Source organism: Ranitomeya variabilis, chromosome 8 (assembly GCF_051348905.1).
Source record: "Ranitomeya variabilis isolate aRanVar5 chromosome 8, aRanVar5.hap1, whole genome shotgun sequence".
NCBI lineage: Eukaryota > Metazoa > Chordata > Amphibia > Anura > Dendrobatidae > Ranitomeya > Ranitomeya variabilis.
Genome location: NC_135239.1, coordinates 200,974,376 through 200,989,570, shown reverse-complemented (window position 1 = coordinate 200,989,570; position 15,195 = coordinate 200,974,376). Strand labels below are relative to the sequence as shown.

Here is a 15,195-nt window from a genome sequence, read left to right as displayed (position 1 = left end):
CTTGGGGCCTGTCCTTGTGAGGACAGGAGTTACAGAGGGGTATACAGGGTAGACAGCACTATTGAACCCTACCCCTTTCCTACAGACGGGGACCTTGTTCTTTCAGTCGGAGAGACTGGGAAGTATACTACATTGATGTGTCCGTCTTCATTGGTGAGACCATTCCAATTTTTATTTTTGAGAACTGGTTCACTTGAGCACTTTGTTTATGTTTGTGTCTTTTGTCGGGTGTCCAAAATACTTTAATCTCAGGTTATTAAAGGTTATGTTTTAATATTGGATATCCTCCATAACTGATTCTACCTGTTTAATGGGTAGGAAACTCTTCAATTTTTTTTTCTTCATACGAGAAAAACAAACACAAAATTTGCAAAAACAGCCACGGACCAAACATGGGTTCAACATGCTGATGAAAAAAAGGACTTTTTTTTAACTTAAGGAAAAAAAATTGCCTATAAAACTGACCTCACAAGTCGAAGGCCGATGCAAAATCTATGGGGACGAGCAATTCTTTTTACGATCGTTTGCATCTCTTGCACTTTCTATATGGTACGATGCGCTGCCGGCAACAATGGATGCACCATACTATGGTCCAACACTTTTGTGACCGTATTTTCCCAATATTTTGATCATTTTCCCAATAGTTTAGAATTATATATTTTTTTATTACCGTAAGCCAAGTCAGATGAATATTCGGTTTTCTAGTGATCCACATTAGGATCCAGCTGTTGCGGCCATATTACGTGGCCCTTGTCGGACCATGAGTCCACATTTTTTGCACAATCGTTACCCTGCACCCCTTTTGTTACTGTGGATACCTCAGCCCTGTAGTCAGAGGTAACCGGATAAATATATCCTCATATGTATGTATATAGGGCATCTGTGCCGTTTGACCCTCCCTGATGTCAAACGGTGAACGTCAAGTCTCCGAGCTTAGCGTAACAAAAGTCCTTCCACAATTAAATATTCATAACAACGTGTGTAAAGCCGGGGGAGGGGGCTCTTATTAAATACATGAGATGCAAAACCACTTTAGAGGACAGCACCCAGTGTCACATACCCTTATCTGTCACAGCGGCCTTGGATCTATTTTTTTTCTTGCCTTGGATCGTCCTACAATCGGACTGTTTATGTAAACAGCATCACTATGAATGTTTCTAGTTTGTACATTTCTTAATTAGCTTGTAACTTGCTTCCCTAATTACAAGCAGTTCTGCTTTTTTTTTTCCCGGGTTGAGCAGCAGCTGGAATCATGACCTCAATTTGTTGCAGCATGGAAGAGGTTAATTGTTGCATTGTTTGGCCCTTGTTATGTTGCCTCAGTTTTCTTGCAGCCTGCAAGAGGTTAATCTTTGCATTCTGGGTATGGCAGCTTTTTATGTATTTATTTATTTTTCAGACAAATGTCATTTTTCAGGCAAATAATGTGTGTGTTCTTGTTTTTGCAACATTTTGGATTTTTTTAAAATGCACATCATTTTTTTTTCTTTTGTATTTATTTATCTGACGTGTGTTCTAAATGTTGCAAAATAAATTTAAAAAAATGGCAAAAATACTTGTTAAAATTTAAAAGAAATGATTTTGAGCAGATTTTAGCCTCTTCAGGCTTCCAAAGACGCCAAGCAGTTATTAGAAGTGACCCGACTGTTTTTCTGGCGTCTTCTGCTCTGAAGGCGCTCTATATTTGACCATGTAAGTCAATGGGAGCCTTCAAAAACTGCAAATGGTTTCTTCATTGTTGAATTGACTTGGAGAAAAAAAAAATTGCCTGGAAAAGTAGAAAAGACACCTCAACAAGGTTGGAAAAACGGTCAAAAAATTAAAAAAAAAAGCACTCAGGAAATGACAAAAAAATACTAAATAAGATTTCCGCAGCTTCGTCTGCTTGAAAAATGTTTTTGAAAATGTGGCATGAACGAAGCCCAGAGATACACATCAAAAATTGTGCATTTTTTTTTTTACGCGTTGGCACAATATGGTTTTTACTGGCGAAATGGCTTTTTCAATACAAGTAGTCCTCAGAGGAAAAGACCCATGTGCACATGCTCTTTTACTGTGCACCAAAACTTGCGCCTAGGGGCTCATGCAGACTGCCATAATTTTGGCGATCCGAGAAAATGTTGGATGGCACTCAGACCAATGTTAGTCTATGTGATGTCCGAATTTTTTCCTTGGTCCGATGAAAAATTTGCAGCATGCCCTGGTTGGATCCGGTTGCAAGTCAATGAGTTCATGCCAAAAAAAAAATCGGACTGCACTCGGATGTCATCTGAGTGCAGTCCGATTTTCATGGACTGACAGATTTGAGAAGATGGAGACTTTTGTTCCCCCCCCATCTTCTTATCAGAGAAAATTGGAACACACTCCGATCAGAGTGTCCTTAGCATAATCGTCCCGATGAGAGACTTTACCCTATCCTAAAACTGCGCATTTAATAGTGCCAAGAATTGTCCCCATGCCCCCGTACAAGTCGCTTTTTGCAAACTATGAGCTCAAAATGGCTTCAAACGTTAGCGTTTCTGTGCCCGAATTATGCAAGTGTATCAATTTTTTAGGAAAAACAATGGCACAAACGTGCCATATTGTTTGGGACGGGGGTCGTTCCGATTTGTTTCGTCTTCGTTTTTTTGCAGCACTGAAGAGGTTAAACCTGGCACTCTGTTTATTCCTCCTGTCGGAAAAAAAATAAGTCCAGAAATACACCGCCTGTGTTATTACTCCAGGGTTATCTGACAAAAACAGTCGTTAAAAGCAAACAGACAACAGTGGAGCAGATGGACACAACACACTATGTGGACGTGTTTACCATGGAGGCCCAGACAGCAAAGGCATATGGCAGAACGGGTCGGGGCGGTTACCGCTTTGCTCTCTGATTCATCTTTAACGTTGTTTTTGTTTGTTCTTTGTTTATCAGGCAACTGTAACAAACAAACAACTTCTGCGGATCTTGGTCTCGTCCCCTAGAGCCCCACACTGCTCTGCTCTCCTCTCCCTGACACTCTGGGACTTTTTCTTCCAGCTCTGGGCATTAAAAAAAAAAAAAAAAAAAGGGATCCAGCCAAAAGTGTGAGGAATCTTACAACTTGATAGGATTTAGTAACCCTGCCCTCTGTTTTGTCTCCTCCAAGGAACAAAGATGCTCCTCTCCCTGACTTTTAACCCCTTTTTGCTAACCTTTACTTTTTTTCTTAAAGGACTGGTAAAACTGAACTTTGCCAATCCCTTTTAGAGTATGGATGTGCCAGTTATTTTTTGTTGGGGTGGGTGCACTTTTTACTTTTTTTTTTTTAACTTCCTATCATTTTCTTTTCTATTTTTATACCATAGAAAAATATTTAAAAAATTGAGAGTTCTACTAATAATTTAATAATAATAATAATAATAATAATAATAATGGCACCAACATATTCCGCAGCACGTTACATTTTAGAAGTCCTCAAGCATTGATATTTTTTAATGGCTAAATTCTACCGAACTTTTTTTATTTTATTTTTTTTTTATTTTGCATTATTTGCTTTTATTTTTTCTGGGTTGCAAAAAAAAAAAATATAGACATTTGTAAATATTGCTCAGGGTTAATTTCCCCAAGGTTTGGGGTTTTTTTATTTTATTTTTATTTATTTTTTTGTAAAGGTTAAACTTCAATTTAATTTTAATAATCATAAAAAAAAATGAAAAATAAAAAAAATAATAAAAAAAAATTGTCCCCTTCTTCCTTCTCCTGTTTGATTAAGGATGAGTGTGTGTCCGTTTGATGGCCTTTTCAGAAAGCTGCCACAAGCCTGGTCAGGTCAAAGGTTTAACAGCAATTAAGCTTAGTTTCTGTACAGACAAATGCATTTTTTCACCTGCCGCCAGTAGGGGAAGAAAAAAAAAAAAAAAAAAAAAAGAAAGAAAGCAAGGGCTCATTGTGTTGGGTGTTTGAACTGATTATGTTTAGAGGATGGTTGTGATTGGTTGGAAAGGCGTGGTTTTTTTTTTTTCCATGTTTTCAGTCCATGAGCCACCCATGCAATGTGTCTACAACCTGAGGAAACTAAAGGCTCTGCTTACAACAAGGCTTATTAGCTTCTTCTTCTTCTTCTCCGGGGCCCCTGCTCTCTTGTTTGTGGCGGTGTGGCAGCTAAATGGAGTTTGTCAGGTTTGTCAATATGCGATTGATTTTGTAATTTTCTTCTTTTCTTCTCTGTAAAACTTGCCAGAATCGTTTTTGTTGTTGTTTTCCTCCAGAAGTAGAAAGAAGCTTCTCGTCGAGTCACAGCTTTGTTTACCAAGTTGCTCCGGGATTCTTTCAAGAATTCCGCTCCCTGCTTTTCTCCTTTTGTCCTTTCTTTCCCGGGGTCTTTTTTTATTTTTTTTTTTATTCTTTAATCCCCTTTTCCCAACCTTCATTCTTCTCTCTGTCGCCCTCTCATTGAACCCCCTCCTTCCATCCCTTTCCTTCTCCCTCCTAACAAAACAAATGACAGCGACCATTCTCCGATACATGTCTTTAATTTCTATCAGCTGCTGTTATCGAATTTCCAAGCGTGTGCACTTCTTAATTCCACGTGTGCGCCTGGCACGATGTGTGCGAGCTCTTGGTTTTTGTCCGTAGCGTTCATTCATCCTCCTGGGGGGGAGCTGAGTTTCTTATTATTGACGTAGGTCGGTGTCGATCACGTTCGTTGTTATCGAGGGCGGCTCGTTTGACACTATTGTATCGAGGAGCAGGGTGATTGTCAAAACCCATCAAATACCCCTTTTTTTTTTTTGGGGGGGGGGGTGTTTGTCTCGTGACGTAGAGGAAGCGGTTGATTTCTTTTTTTTCTAAATTGTATCGGTCAAATCTTTAGCAACCAGATCTAAATGGAGGTAATTCGCAGTGTCATCCCAGCGACGACGCCGTCCTTACATTGCGCCTAACAAGAGATTTCTTTTGATCTGGGGAGGGAACTTACAAGGGTTAGAGAGGTAAGGTTTGTTTTTTTTTGTACCCTCTGTATTGCCATACTGAGCTGGCACATGTGCCCATCGCTGCAGGTGGGTGTATCTGACAGCTGGCATTTTGGGAATGTTGATGTTTTACCATGTGCTCCGAAGGAATCGGCATTGCAACAGTTAACTTCTCCACTTGCAAAGCAACAATGAAGTCATTGAAAACTTGGCTGGAGTATTTTTTTTTTTTTTTTTTTTCCCTTTATGTTAGGCTATGTGTAACCAGACATATCTGGAAGGGTGTGCTCACAATTTATAGAATGCCATATGCTGAGAGTGCAATTGTACTTTTTAAACTTTTTTTTTCTTTTTTTTTTTTTTCTTTTAATTTCTTTCCCAAATGGCATTTTCTTCTTTTAAAAGTTTGCTATTGCTGCTTTTGTCACTTTTTTTTTTTTAAGCAGGATATTTGAAGCTTAATGTTTCTGGGAGATAAAGGGTTATTTCAGCGTCTGTTTCCTGCTGTTGCTGATGCAGGAACTTTGTGTAATAGTGCACAGAACAATACTTTTCCGACCAGAAAAAGAAACATTCAAAAAAATTTTTTTTATCAGTTACTGCTTTTATTTTTTGTTTTCATTTATTTTTATGTAAATATTTGTTATTTTTGTTATGTTTTTATTCTTTTTTTTGTTTGTTTTGTTTTCTTTTTGCTTTCCGGCACTACTAACAGAGATGTGAGCAAGTGCCATTTTCCTCCAGCCATGAAACCTTAACCGAGAGCCTATTGGCCTGACACTTTGTAATCAAACTTGATTTATTGTTCATTAGCGAAGCATTAGGCCTCTCAGGAAAGCCAGTTATTTGTGTAGCGGCCTGTCAAACTCCAGAATGCCAGCACCTGTCATGAAAAAAGAAAGAGGGGTGAAGGAAATGATAGTTACCCACACACACAGGACAGATACACAGGTAGGCCCCGGGTGACTTTTTGTCTGACAAGTAGTCAGAGGGGGGATATTTCCACCGCCTACTTATTCCGTCCCATTGGTAACACTTTGCAAACCTACTTATGTTTTTGTGTTTTTTTGTATCTGAGGTCACATTCATCTAATCTGCAAAAAACCTTATGGTGACCACAGCAAAAGAAAGGGTCATATTAATACCAAAAGGGCACAATAGGGTTCAAGAACTGCCACTTAGCTCAGGTTTGCATTTCTGTACAGCATGCAAATCATCTATTTCCCAGGCAAAAATGCCGGTTTATCCTCTAATGTTGGATGCCTAAAATCAAGGTGCTGCAGAAAGCAAAGCCCAGCACAAAAGATAGCAGAACGTCTTACATTCATTTGAGTTTCTTGTGTATTTTTTGTCATTGTTTTTATTTACTTATTTATTGATCGTATTATCCTTGTGGATTTTTTTCCTTTTTTTTTGCATTCTTTTTCTTTAAATTCACTTTCTTATGTATTTTTTATGTCAGTTTTGCATTTTCTGTCTTTAAATTCACTTTCTTATGTATCTTTTTAATGTCATTTTTGCATTCTCTGTCTTTTAAATCTATATTCCAACCCTAGTAAAAATACAGAATATTTTTCTAAATTACCCCACGCCTTCCTTTTGCAAGTGTGCTCGGATGATGTCGGTGATACATTGTAACTGTATTCATGGACAGTATTTGTGATACAGTATAGACCTTACATAGGTTATCAATAATACTTTTATTTTTTTGCTATGTATTTGGCTGTATGTATGGGGTGTGTGCTGTATACTTGGGGCTGTAGAGGGATCAGAATAAAGTCCATTTAATGATAACCCGGTATGGATTTACCTGCAGTCCCATGAAAAAAACTGTGATATTACAGTGATTTGTGCCCAGTGACACCTGTTCAAAGAGCTTACAATCTAACGTTATCCACAGTTTTTTGCAAAGAAACCTCTCCAGATTGGGATGCATCGCTCATCCCCTCAATTCCACCAAGGAGTAAGTAGTACTAGAGTAGTAATAACCTTTATGCATTCTAATTATCCATAATTTCTATATGTCCAAAGGATTCAATAGTTGTTAGAATAAATCTACTTGCTTTGAAGTGTCTAATTATCCATGCGAGAATAAAAAAAACACAAAATACCATCTGATGAAAAGTGGCACTAATATGCTCCTGAGCGCTATGTGGCGTTGGCTCTGCTTCATTGGTGAAGTTCCAGCTGGGCTGTTAGAGGAATCCCAGGCCAGGCAACAAAAAAACAACACAAGTGTGAAAAGAAAACATTATTTGATGAACTTGTGTCTGCCGTCATGGAAACGGGGATCCATTACTGTTTTTCCACAGTATGGAATGAAAACATTCAGCATTGGGGGATATTATTTTCTTGAGAATATAAAGGAGAGGAATTCTAAACATCGTCGTTTCAAACCATAGTTATTCCAGTTGTTTTATTATCATGTTTCCAGCAAATCTATCTATCTATCTATCTATCTATCTATCTATCTATCTATCTATCTATCGATCGATCGATCATCTGTCTAGTATCTATCTATCATCTATCAATCTATTATCTATCTATCGATCTGTCAATCTATTATCTATCTATTATCTATCCTGGCTGTAGATTTATCTTTATTTATGCATTCATTTTAGGCTTGATGGATGGATCTACAGACATATCTTTTCATTTCATTTTTAGTTTTTTCACTCTTCCGCTTTTTCTTCTCTTTTTTTTTTGGTTTCTCTGTCTCTCACTTTTTTCTTTCTCCCTTTCTCCCTCTCTCCCTTTCTCCCTCTCTCGCTTTCTCCCTCCCTCGCTTTCTCCCTCCCTCGCTTTCTCCCTCCCTCGCTTTCTCCCTCTCTCGCTTTCTCCCTCTCTCGCTTTCTCCCTCTCTCGCTTTCTCCCTCTCTCGCTTTCTCCCTCTCTCGCTTTCTCCCTCTCTCGCTTTCTCCCTCTCTCGCTTTCTCCCTCTCTCGCTTTCTCCCTCTCTCGCTTTCTCCCTCTCTCCCTTTCTCCCTCTCTCCCTTTCTCTCGCTCGCTTTCTCTCTCTCGCTTTCTCCCTCTCTCGCTTTCTCCCTCTCTCGCTTTCTCCCTCTCTCGCTTTCTCCCTCTCTCGCTTTCTCCCTCTCTCGCTTTCTCCCTCTCTCGCTTTCTCCCTCTCTCGCTTTCTCCCTCTCTCGCTTTCTCCCTCTCTCGCTTTCTCCCTCTCTCGCTTTCTCCCTCTCTCGCTTTCTCCCTCTCTCGCTTTCTCCCTCTCTCGCTTTCTCCCTCGATCGCTTTCTCCCTTTCTCTCGCTCGCTTTCTCCCTCTCTCGCTAGCTTTCTCCCTCTCGCTCGCTTTCTCCCTCTCTCGCTCGCTTTCTCCCTCTCTCGCTCGCTTTCTCCCTCTCTCGCTCGCTTTCTCCCTCTCTCGCTCGCTTTCTCCCTCTCTCGCTCGCTTTCTCTCTATACCCTTTGCTCCATCCATCACTTCATTATTCTTCACTGTTCATACTTCCTGACATATCTGACTAATACCCTACTACATTAAAACATATGATCTTGTACCTGCAGTCCTATATAATTGTTGGCAGCCCCACCACACTGTGTCTCTTCCTAATGCAGAAAATAACACCATGTCAGGTGCTAAAACTGTAAATGTCTTTCTTGATCTCTGTCCTTATTCCAGACCCTGGTGCTGAAAGCATCAGGACATAAATGGTTTGTGCTGTAGAGAAGCTGGAGGGGCCTGTGGGCAAAGTTCTTATGGGGTTAATGCAGTGTGACTCATGGAGCATCCTAAAAGCAGAATTGCATAATCTGGCAGAGCTGGTAACACTGTAAATCATCAGTGGTTAAAGAAAAAAAAAAAAAGTAATAAAGTTTCAAAAAGAGGAAGGGCCGGTTGGCATCTGCTTGTTTACCGAACACTAGGTGCAGTGTTTACCATAACAAATCGATACAAAGTTCCCAGACTTGCACAGTTCACTCTCCACACATCTTACTGTACAGACTGCTTTGTTACAAGCTGCTCTGTTCTTCAGGCCTTGAAATAATTAGCAAGTAGACACAATAAAATTGTGGTTTATCGGCGTCTGTTGTGTCACCTGTGCAATGTCTGTTGTCGGTGTGTAACACAATAACGCAGGCTGAGAGTGAAGTTTGGTCTGGGGGACGTCATCAATGTAACGACGACATACATCGGGTAGCAAGAGGATGAAGGATTTGTATTACAAAACGACCTTCTTAAAGGTGCTGATGTCAACTATGCAGTACCCGGGCCGTCTGCCTTTTTTGGGGGTATTTCAAAAGGTGTCACCCTATTTCTTTTTCAGTCCTATAATCGGCCTCTATTAGTTTTTCTTTTTACTATTGCTTCTCTATTGCAAAGAGCTGAACTGGCTTTAACTGTTAGGGCTGCATAATGTGAGGTTTAGTTGTGATATCCCAATGCTGAGCGACTAACCCCCTACACATCCATTCGCCATCAGAGCTACCCTACCCCGTCCCATAATAATAAATGGCAGCGAGGCAGGAAAAAGGTTACGTTCCCCTCTCTCATCCCAACTGATGAAACTATTTGCAATCCCCGAGTCATGTTTATTTTAAGTCGGTCCCATTAATAAATCTTAATCTGTAACAAATGTTCTGTCCTGCATTCGGAATTATTGATTTTCCCCTCTCGTTTTGGGAAAATAAATAGAAGGGGAAATACACACACAACACCTGCACAGAGAGATTGTGGGAAAGTTCTGACACCATCAGTTAAAATTGTTATTGTTTGGTCCAGACTTGGCTGCTTACGACTCAGTTTGTTTGTTTTATGGAGTGCAGACTTGGGTTACTGGAAACTTGTTTTCTTTCCCCGGCACAGACTTCAATTACTTTTTTTATAGATTTTTTTTTTTTGTGGTGGGTTCATTACTATTTTCCTAAGAGAAGGGAGAGTACACAGACAGTAGAGACTCGGGAATCCTGCTGTCTACTTCCAGGGTCTTTACCTTCTCCACCGGTTGACGGACCTTGAGCTCTCATCCAGTCCAACATCAATGAATATTTAGTAACGAAATGTAGTTGTCATTCATTTACACCCCCAGCCGTAACGTGAAGAACTGGACGGCCATTGATTAGGTGAGAGATGGAACCTGCCAGTTAAACAATGAAATGCGCTTTGGTTCTTTTGAGGTCTATCAGCTCCTTAAATCTGAGACATCGTTGTGCAAATAGCCCAGAATAGGGTAAACCGACAGCATCTCAAAGGTCGTCATCTGTGATATCTCAAGGGCTTCTGTGTTTTTTTTTCCTTTTTCTTTTCTTTCCCTTCCTTGTATTTCCTTATTCTTTTTCATGTCTTGACAAAACAAGATGACACAAGACAGAATACATTAAATTTAGATTTTTATCTAACCTGTGATGATGGTAGCAGTTTAATTTATTTCACTTTTTTTTTTTTTGTATCCTCCAAAGATGACGATTCTTGATACAATTATTTTAATTGCCGGATGACTATTTTATGTCAAAGCTTGGGTTTCCAATGGCCTTTGATTTTCCCATGGCCATGCCTTGTATATCTAGAATTTTTCTTTTGTTTTTAACATCTTCTGACCTCCCCCCCCCCCCCCCCAAAAAAAAAAAGAAAAAAAAAAAAAAAAGGGTTGTCTGGTTGGAGTGTCTTCTTTTGTAGTAAATCATCGAATGCCAAAATTGTCAAAGATTGGACTGATGTTTTCTCATCAGTACGTAATTTGCACCCTTGGGTTTGATTGTAATCTGTAGACGAAGGTATCAGTAATGGGTGAGAACAGACACCCGTCCAAATCACTAAGTATCGACACAAGTTTTGGGGTATCTTTATTTTTTTACAAAGTGATTTTTTTTATTCTTAAAGGGAAGTCTTGGATAACGTTTTTTTTGGCATTGATGAATTTGTACCTTGCTCCTTACAACTTAAAAAGAGCAAATAGAGATGAGGAAAGGGGGGTAGGTCAGCCAGCTCGTTCATCAAAGCTGTAAATGACATTACACATTTCTACTAGGGTAGGGAGAGGAAGAAAAAAAAGTGTAATGTTATCTCCAGTCGGATATTTTTTCGGAGAAGTGAAAAATATCCATTGTTTTCTGACTCTATTAACATAAATGTTTTTGTAATTAGCATAAATAAATGCACAGCACTTAGGTTCAGCTGGCAATTTCGGCACAAGTGTTTGCATTTATTATTATTGTAATTGGACTTAATGAGCTATTTTTTTTTTTTATTATAGAATTTTTTTTGTTGTGCATTGTCGAAAAATAATATAAAGAGTAATGAAAAAATAAAGATAAGAAATATGAAAATAATAACATTTTTTTTTTCTGTATTGACGCCTGATATTAACAGGGTTTAATTATCCCGAGCTGCATTCTATTTTTTTTTGTTCCGAGCAACGGAATGGAGTATTTTATTGTCGCTAAAACAATTAACCTGGCAGGTAAAGCTGAAGGCTGGCGATGAATACGAATGGAGAGATAAGATCATGGGCGTCGAGTCACCCCCAGTAAACCGCACGGGAGACGAAGAACACGATTCTATCTCTGCCCAACCTGATCATAACCGCCTCCCACATTATATCAAATCCTGCTTCTGTAAATGAGAACAGTTTTTATTTACATAAAAAGGGCCTTTGTGAGAAGCGGGCGAATGACTCGCAGGCAGTTTTATAATTTACATTAATGAATCTTGCCATGTGGGAAGGTAGAGGAGGGGGACGAAGCAGGAGGGAGGTAAAAAAAAAATAAAATCAAACATCTATTGTAATATTTGCAATAAATTGTAGATTTGGAATTGGGGGACTCGAATGTTGTGTTTTTGGTCACACGGTGACCTTTTCCATTCCCAAACTGTATTATTGCAATTATTCATATGGAAGCGCTTTCTGTTTTTGTTGGCTTGATATACAAATGTTATGGCTCACTAATTGTGGTGGTATTACTAACCGGAGACTTCTCATGACGTCCCAACGAAGCACCACAATATTTCTAATCGTTAATTGATGGATTTGGTACAATTGTGCCCTGTTGGGCCAGGTGAAGCAATGTGCCTGTTAAGGTCAGTCTCACAAGTCCATGTATCACAGTCCTAGGATGACTGCTTGCGGATCTCCTGAGCCAAACTAGTTGTTGAGTTTGTTAGAAGACCCGCGTCAACATATGTGCGCCTATTTAGTAGTTGAGTTTGGGTTAAAAGACCCGAGTCAACATATATGCACCTATGTAGTTGTTGAGTTTGGGTTAGAAGACCTGCGTCAACATGTGTGCGCCTATGTAGTTAATTTTGGGTTAGAAGACCTGCATCAAGATATATGCACCTATGTAGTTATTAAGTTTGGGTTAGAAGACCCGTGCCAACATATATGCACCTATGTGGTTGTTGAGTTTGGGTTAGAAGACCTGCATCAACATCTGTGCGCCTGGTTAGTAGTTGAGTTTGGGTTAGAAGACCTGCGTCAACATCTGTGCACCTGATTAGTTGAGTTTGGGTTAGAAGACCTGCGTCAGCATCTGTGCCCCTATTTAGTAGTTGAGTTTGGGTTAGAAGACCTGGGTTAACATCTGTGCGCCTATGTAGTTGTTGAGTTTGGGTTAGAAGACATGTGTCAACATATATGCGCGTTTGTTGCTGTTGAGTTTGGGCCAGGAGACCCGCAGATGGTCCTTACATCATGGTTCTGTATTTAGACTGTGTGACATGGCTGTGTGAAACATAAACATTCATTGGCTGTCGATTATTCTTTCGATATCTTCCCCCCCCCCCCCCATACACTTCTTTATGTTTTTAGTGGAAAAGAGGGAGTAACACTTTCGGTGACCATTTATGTGTTCCAAAAAACAAAAGGATTGGGGAGCTGAAATTCAACACTTCTCTTTTCTCTGACACCATCTGTCATCAGAGAGTCCCCAGATAGTCGATCAGTGCCTATGTGTATGGGCACCTTTAGCAAGTATCTTATAAAAAACATAGAGTTCAATGACTGGTTTGACTTGCCAGATGGTCCATTTGGTCATTGGCTGTACGGTTATCAAAGTCTATGCTTTTCTTGAAACTCCGCTTTCAATTTGTCACATCAAGTTCAAACTTTTGTACACAAGAATGTGATTGGCTTTAGTGTGACTAGATTTTTGTATGTTCAGGACCACAGTTGGCAGACGTCCCCGTGTCCACTATTGCTCTGGCTGGATGTAAATATTGGATTGCATTGACCGGTAATCGCATACCCTGACCCCTGAATGGTTGCACTTTTTGTACTAAGTACCTTTCCAATCATTCCTTCCTTATTTTTAGAGTCCAAAATCTACATTGTTGTATGTTCAGAAATGCAGTCAGTAACTGCCCTATTGCTTTAACCAGCCTACGCTTCCATTTTGAATTGGTCCACTTTTTGCAGTAGATCTTCCCCAACAATATCTTATTTTTTTTATTTTGCCAGTGCAATGCAAACGAAAAAAAAAATCTGAGTTGTCACCCCGACTTCTTTCTTCCTTGTGCATACTTGGGTTGTTGCATGTCATGTGACCTGCGGGCACTTGTGATGTTACTCTATCCCGTGCCTTCACCATTGAATTTTTTTTGTGCATGATTGTAATGAACCTTGCTTCCTTTTTTGTTTTTTTTCTCCCCATCTGGACCAGATTAATCAACCTCTAGGTTAAAGATTCTAATGGTTGGACTTTTAACCCTTCACACTGACACTTACCCCTGCCTGTCCTCTTAGCAGCACAGGGGTTAATTTTTCTACTAACAGTATCATTTGCATTACAGAACCCCTAAAGCTTTTTATTGGGTTGGGGGGGTCGGTTGTATATTGCCATCTGGAATCCTAATCATTTCTTTTCATACCTATATACTTTTTAAAAATTGTTGGCACCTCTGTGGTCGTGCACTATTGTTGTCCATGCGGAGAACCACCGAGCCGGTCAGAGGTGTTTTGGTTTCTTTGCAGCTGTAAATTCAAATGAAAGTGAGAGAGAGAACATTTTTTTTTTACAAAAACTTCCCCTTTTTTTTCTCCCCTCCTTCTCCGAAATCAATGCTTGCGTGGAGGGGTTGTGCCGAGAGTGCCAGCCTGAAGTTTAGTTTTGACTGAGTACATTCGATATGGGAGTCATAAATATTAGAGAGTTCTACTTAAGAAGTTACATGACTGTTTTAAATACTATTGATTTAAACCACCGGGTAGATTTTATGAATCAAAGTGTAATATCCCAACGCTTGGCTATATTTCTCCACAATAAACCACTCTCTCTGGTGTGCCCTTAGCTGCTTTAGAGAAGCTCGACGCGGGATTAAATGATAGTAGTTACAATGATCAATAGGTTAAGACCAGGACAATCATTCTTGCCGCTAATGACCTCGGTAGTAATGGGTAATAAAGTGTGGGCTATTATGGGTTAGCGCTAGTTCGCGTTGCCCTTTGGTGGTGGGAACTATTTCTAAAATTTAGGGAGGGAGTGCAAAAAAAAATAAATTTGGTACTGTAATTTTTTTTCTTTCCCCTTAGATTGGTCTAGCCAACAAACCTTGACGGGAAAGGTCGTTCACCCCTTTATATTTGCGTTTCGACTTTTCACTGCCAAAGTAAAAGTCAACGAAGCACCTAAATTTACAGATCCAGGAAAGACGATTGTGTAGTACCGGCAACTATTTTTTCTAGTTGCTTTTTTTCTATTTCTATTCCTGCAGTCATTGAATGTTTGTCTTGACGAGACTCCAACTTTTTTTTTGAGGGCAAATAAAAAAAAAAATTGACAACCCGTCGTTGAAGGTAGGCTTCTGTTGTTTGCTTAGAGCAACATTTTAATGGCAAAGGGGGGAAACCTCAAGGAAAAGTAAACTTGTTTTGCCATAGAATGATTTGGGCATTAAGGCAGATGAGTGATGTTGCCCGGTAAATTGTATTTATTGAATGGCTCGTTGTATTTTTAAAGCAATGCAGAACGGAATAGACCGAATTAATGGGATTACACCTCTCTGCTTTTGATGATAGAGCTCTCCGAGGAATTGCCACAGTGCCAGTTTGTTGATATTCTTGAATCAAATGTAGTCCGCGAACATTACAACAGGGAGTTTCCATTGAACCGATGCCAGTAGTTCGAAAAAAAAAAATGTCCAGCCCGGGGCCCACGATGCCCAAAATTGTTCACCATGCATTGGCAAACTCTTCCTGTAATGTCAGCGTGACTTCTCCATTGACCTAATCCATTACAAGGGAAATGAAAACCCTCTTTTTTTTTTTTTTTTTTTTTTCTTTTTTTTGCAACACACACACACACACACACA

General features: G+C 39.6%; 1 protein-coding gene and 1 long non-coding RNA gene across 21 annotated transcripts in view; one reads left to right on the top strand and one right to left on the bottom strand.

Annotated features, from left to right (window-relative positions):
- FOXP1 (forkhead box P1) overlaps positions 1-15,195 on the top strand; it is a 734,927-nt gene that overhangs the window by 596,385 nt on the left and 123,347 nt on the right. The window contains exon 1 of one of the 19 annotated variants that reach the window (XM_077276202.1): positions 3,659-4,141. The exons of 14 other annotated variants lie outside the window; for them this stretch is intronic. In XM_077276202.1, the coding sequence (XP_077132317.1) occupies positions 3,944-4,141 (198 nt within the window). In that variant the 5' untranslated portion in view covers positions 3,659-3,943. Of the gene's footprint in view, positions 1-3,658; positions 4,142-15,195 lie in introns of those variants that run through there. 4 more of the 19 variants (XM_077276203.1, XM_077276207.1, XM_077276212.1 and 1 more) reach the window with 4 other exon arrangements.
- Positions 5,688-15,195, bottom strand: part of LOC143787453 (uncharacterized) — a 32,457-nt gene continuing 22,949 nt past the window's right edge. The window contains exon 4 of one of the 2 annotated variants that reach the window (XR_013218372.1): positions 5,688-5,818. This is a non-coding gene — a long non-coding RNA (uncharacterized LOC143787453). The remainder of the gene's footprint in view (positions 5,819-15,195) is intronic. The other variant, XR_013218373.1, reaches the window with a different exon arrangement.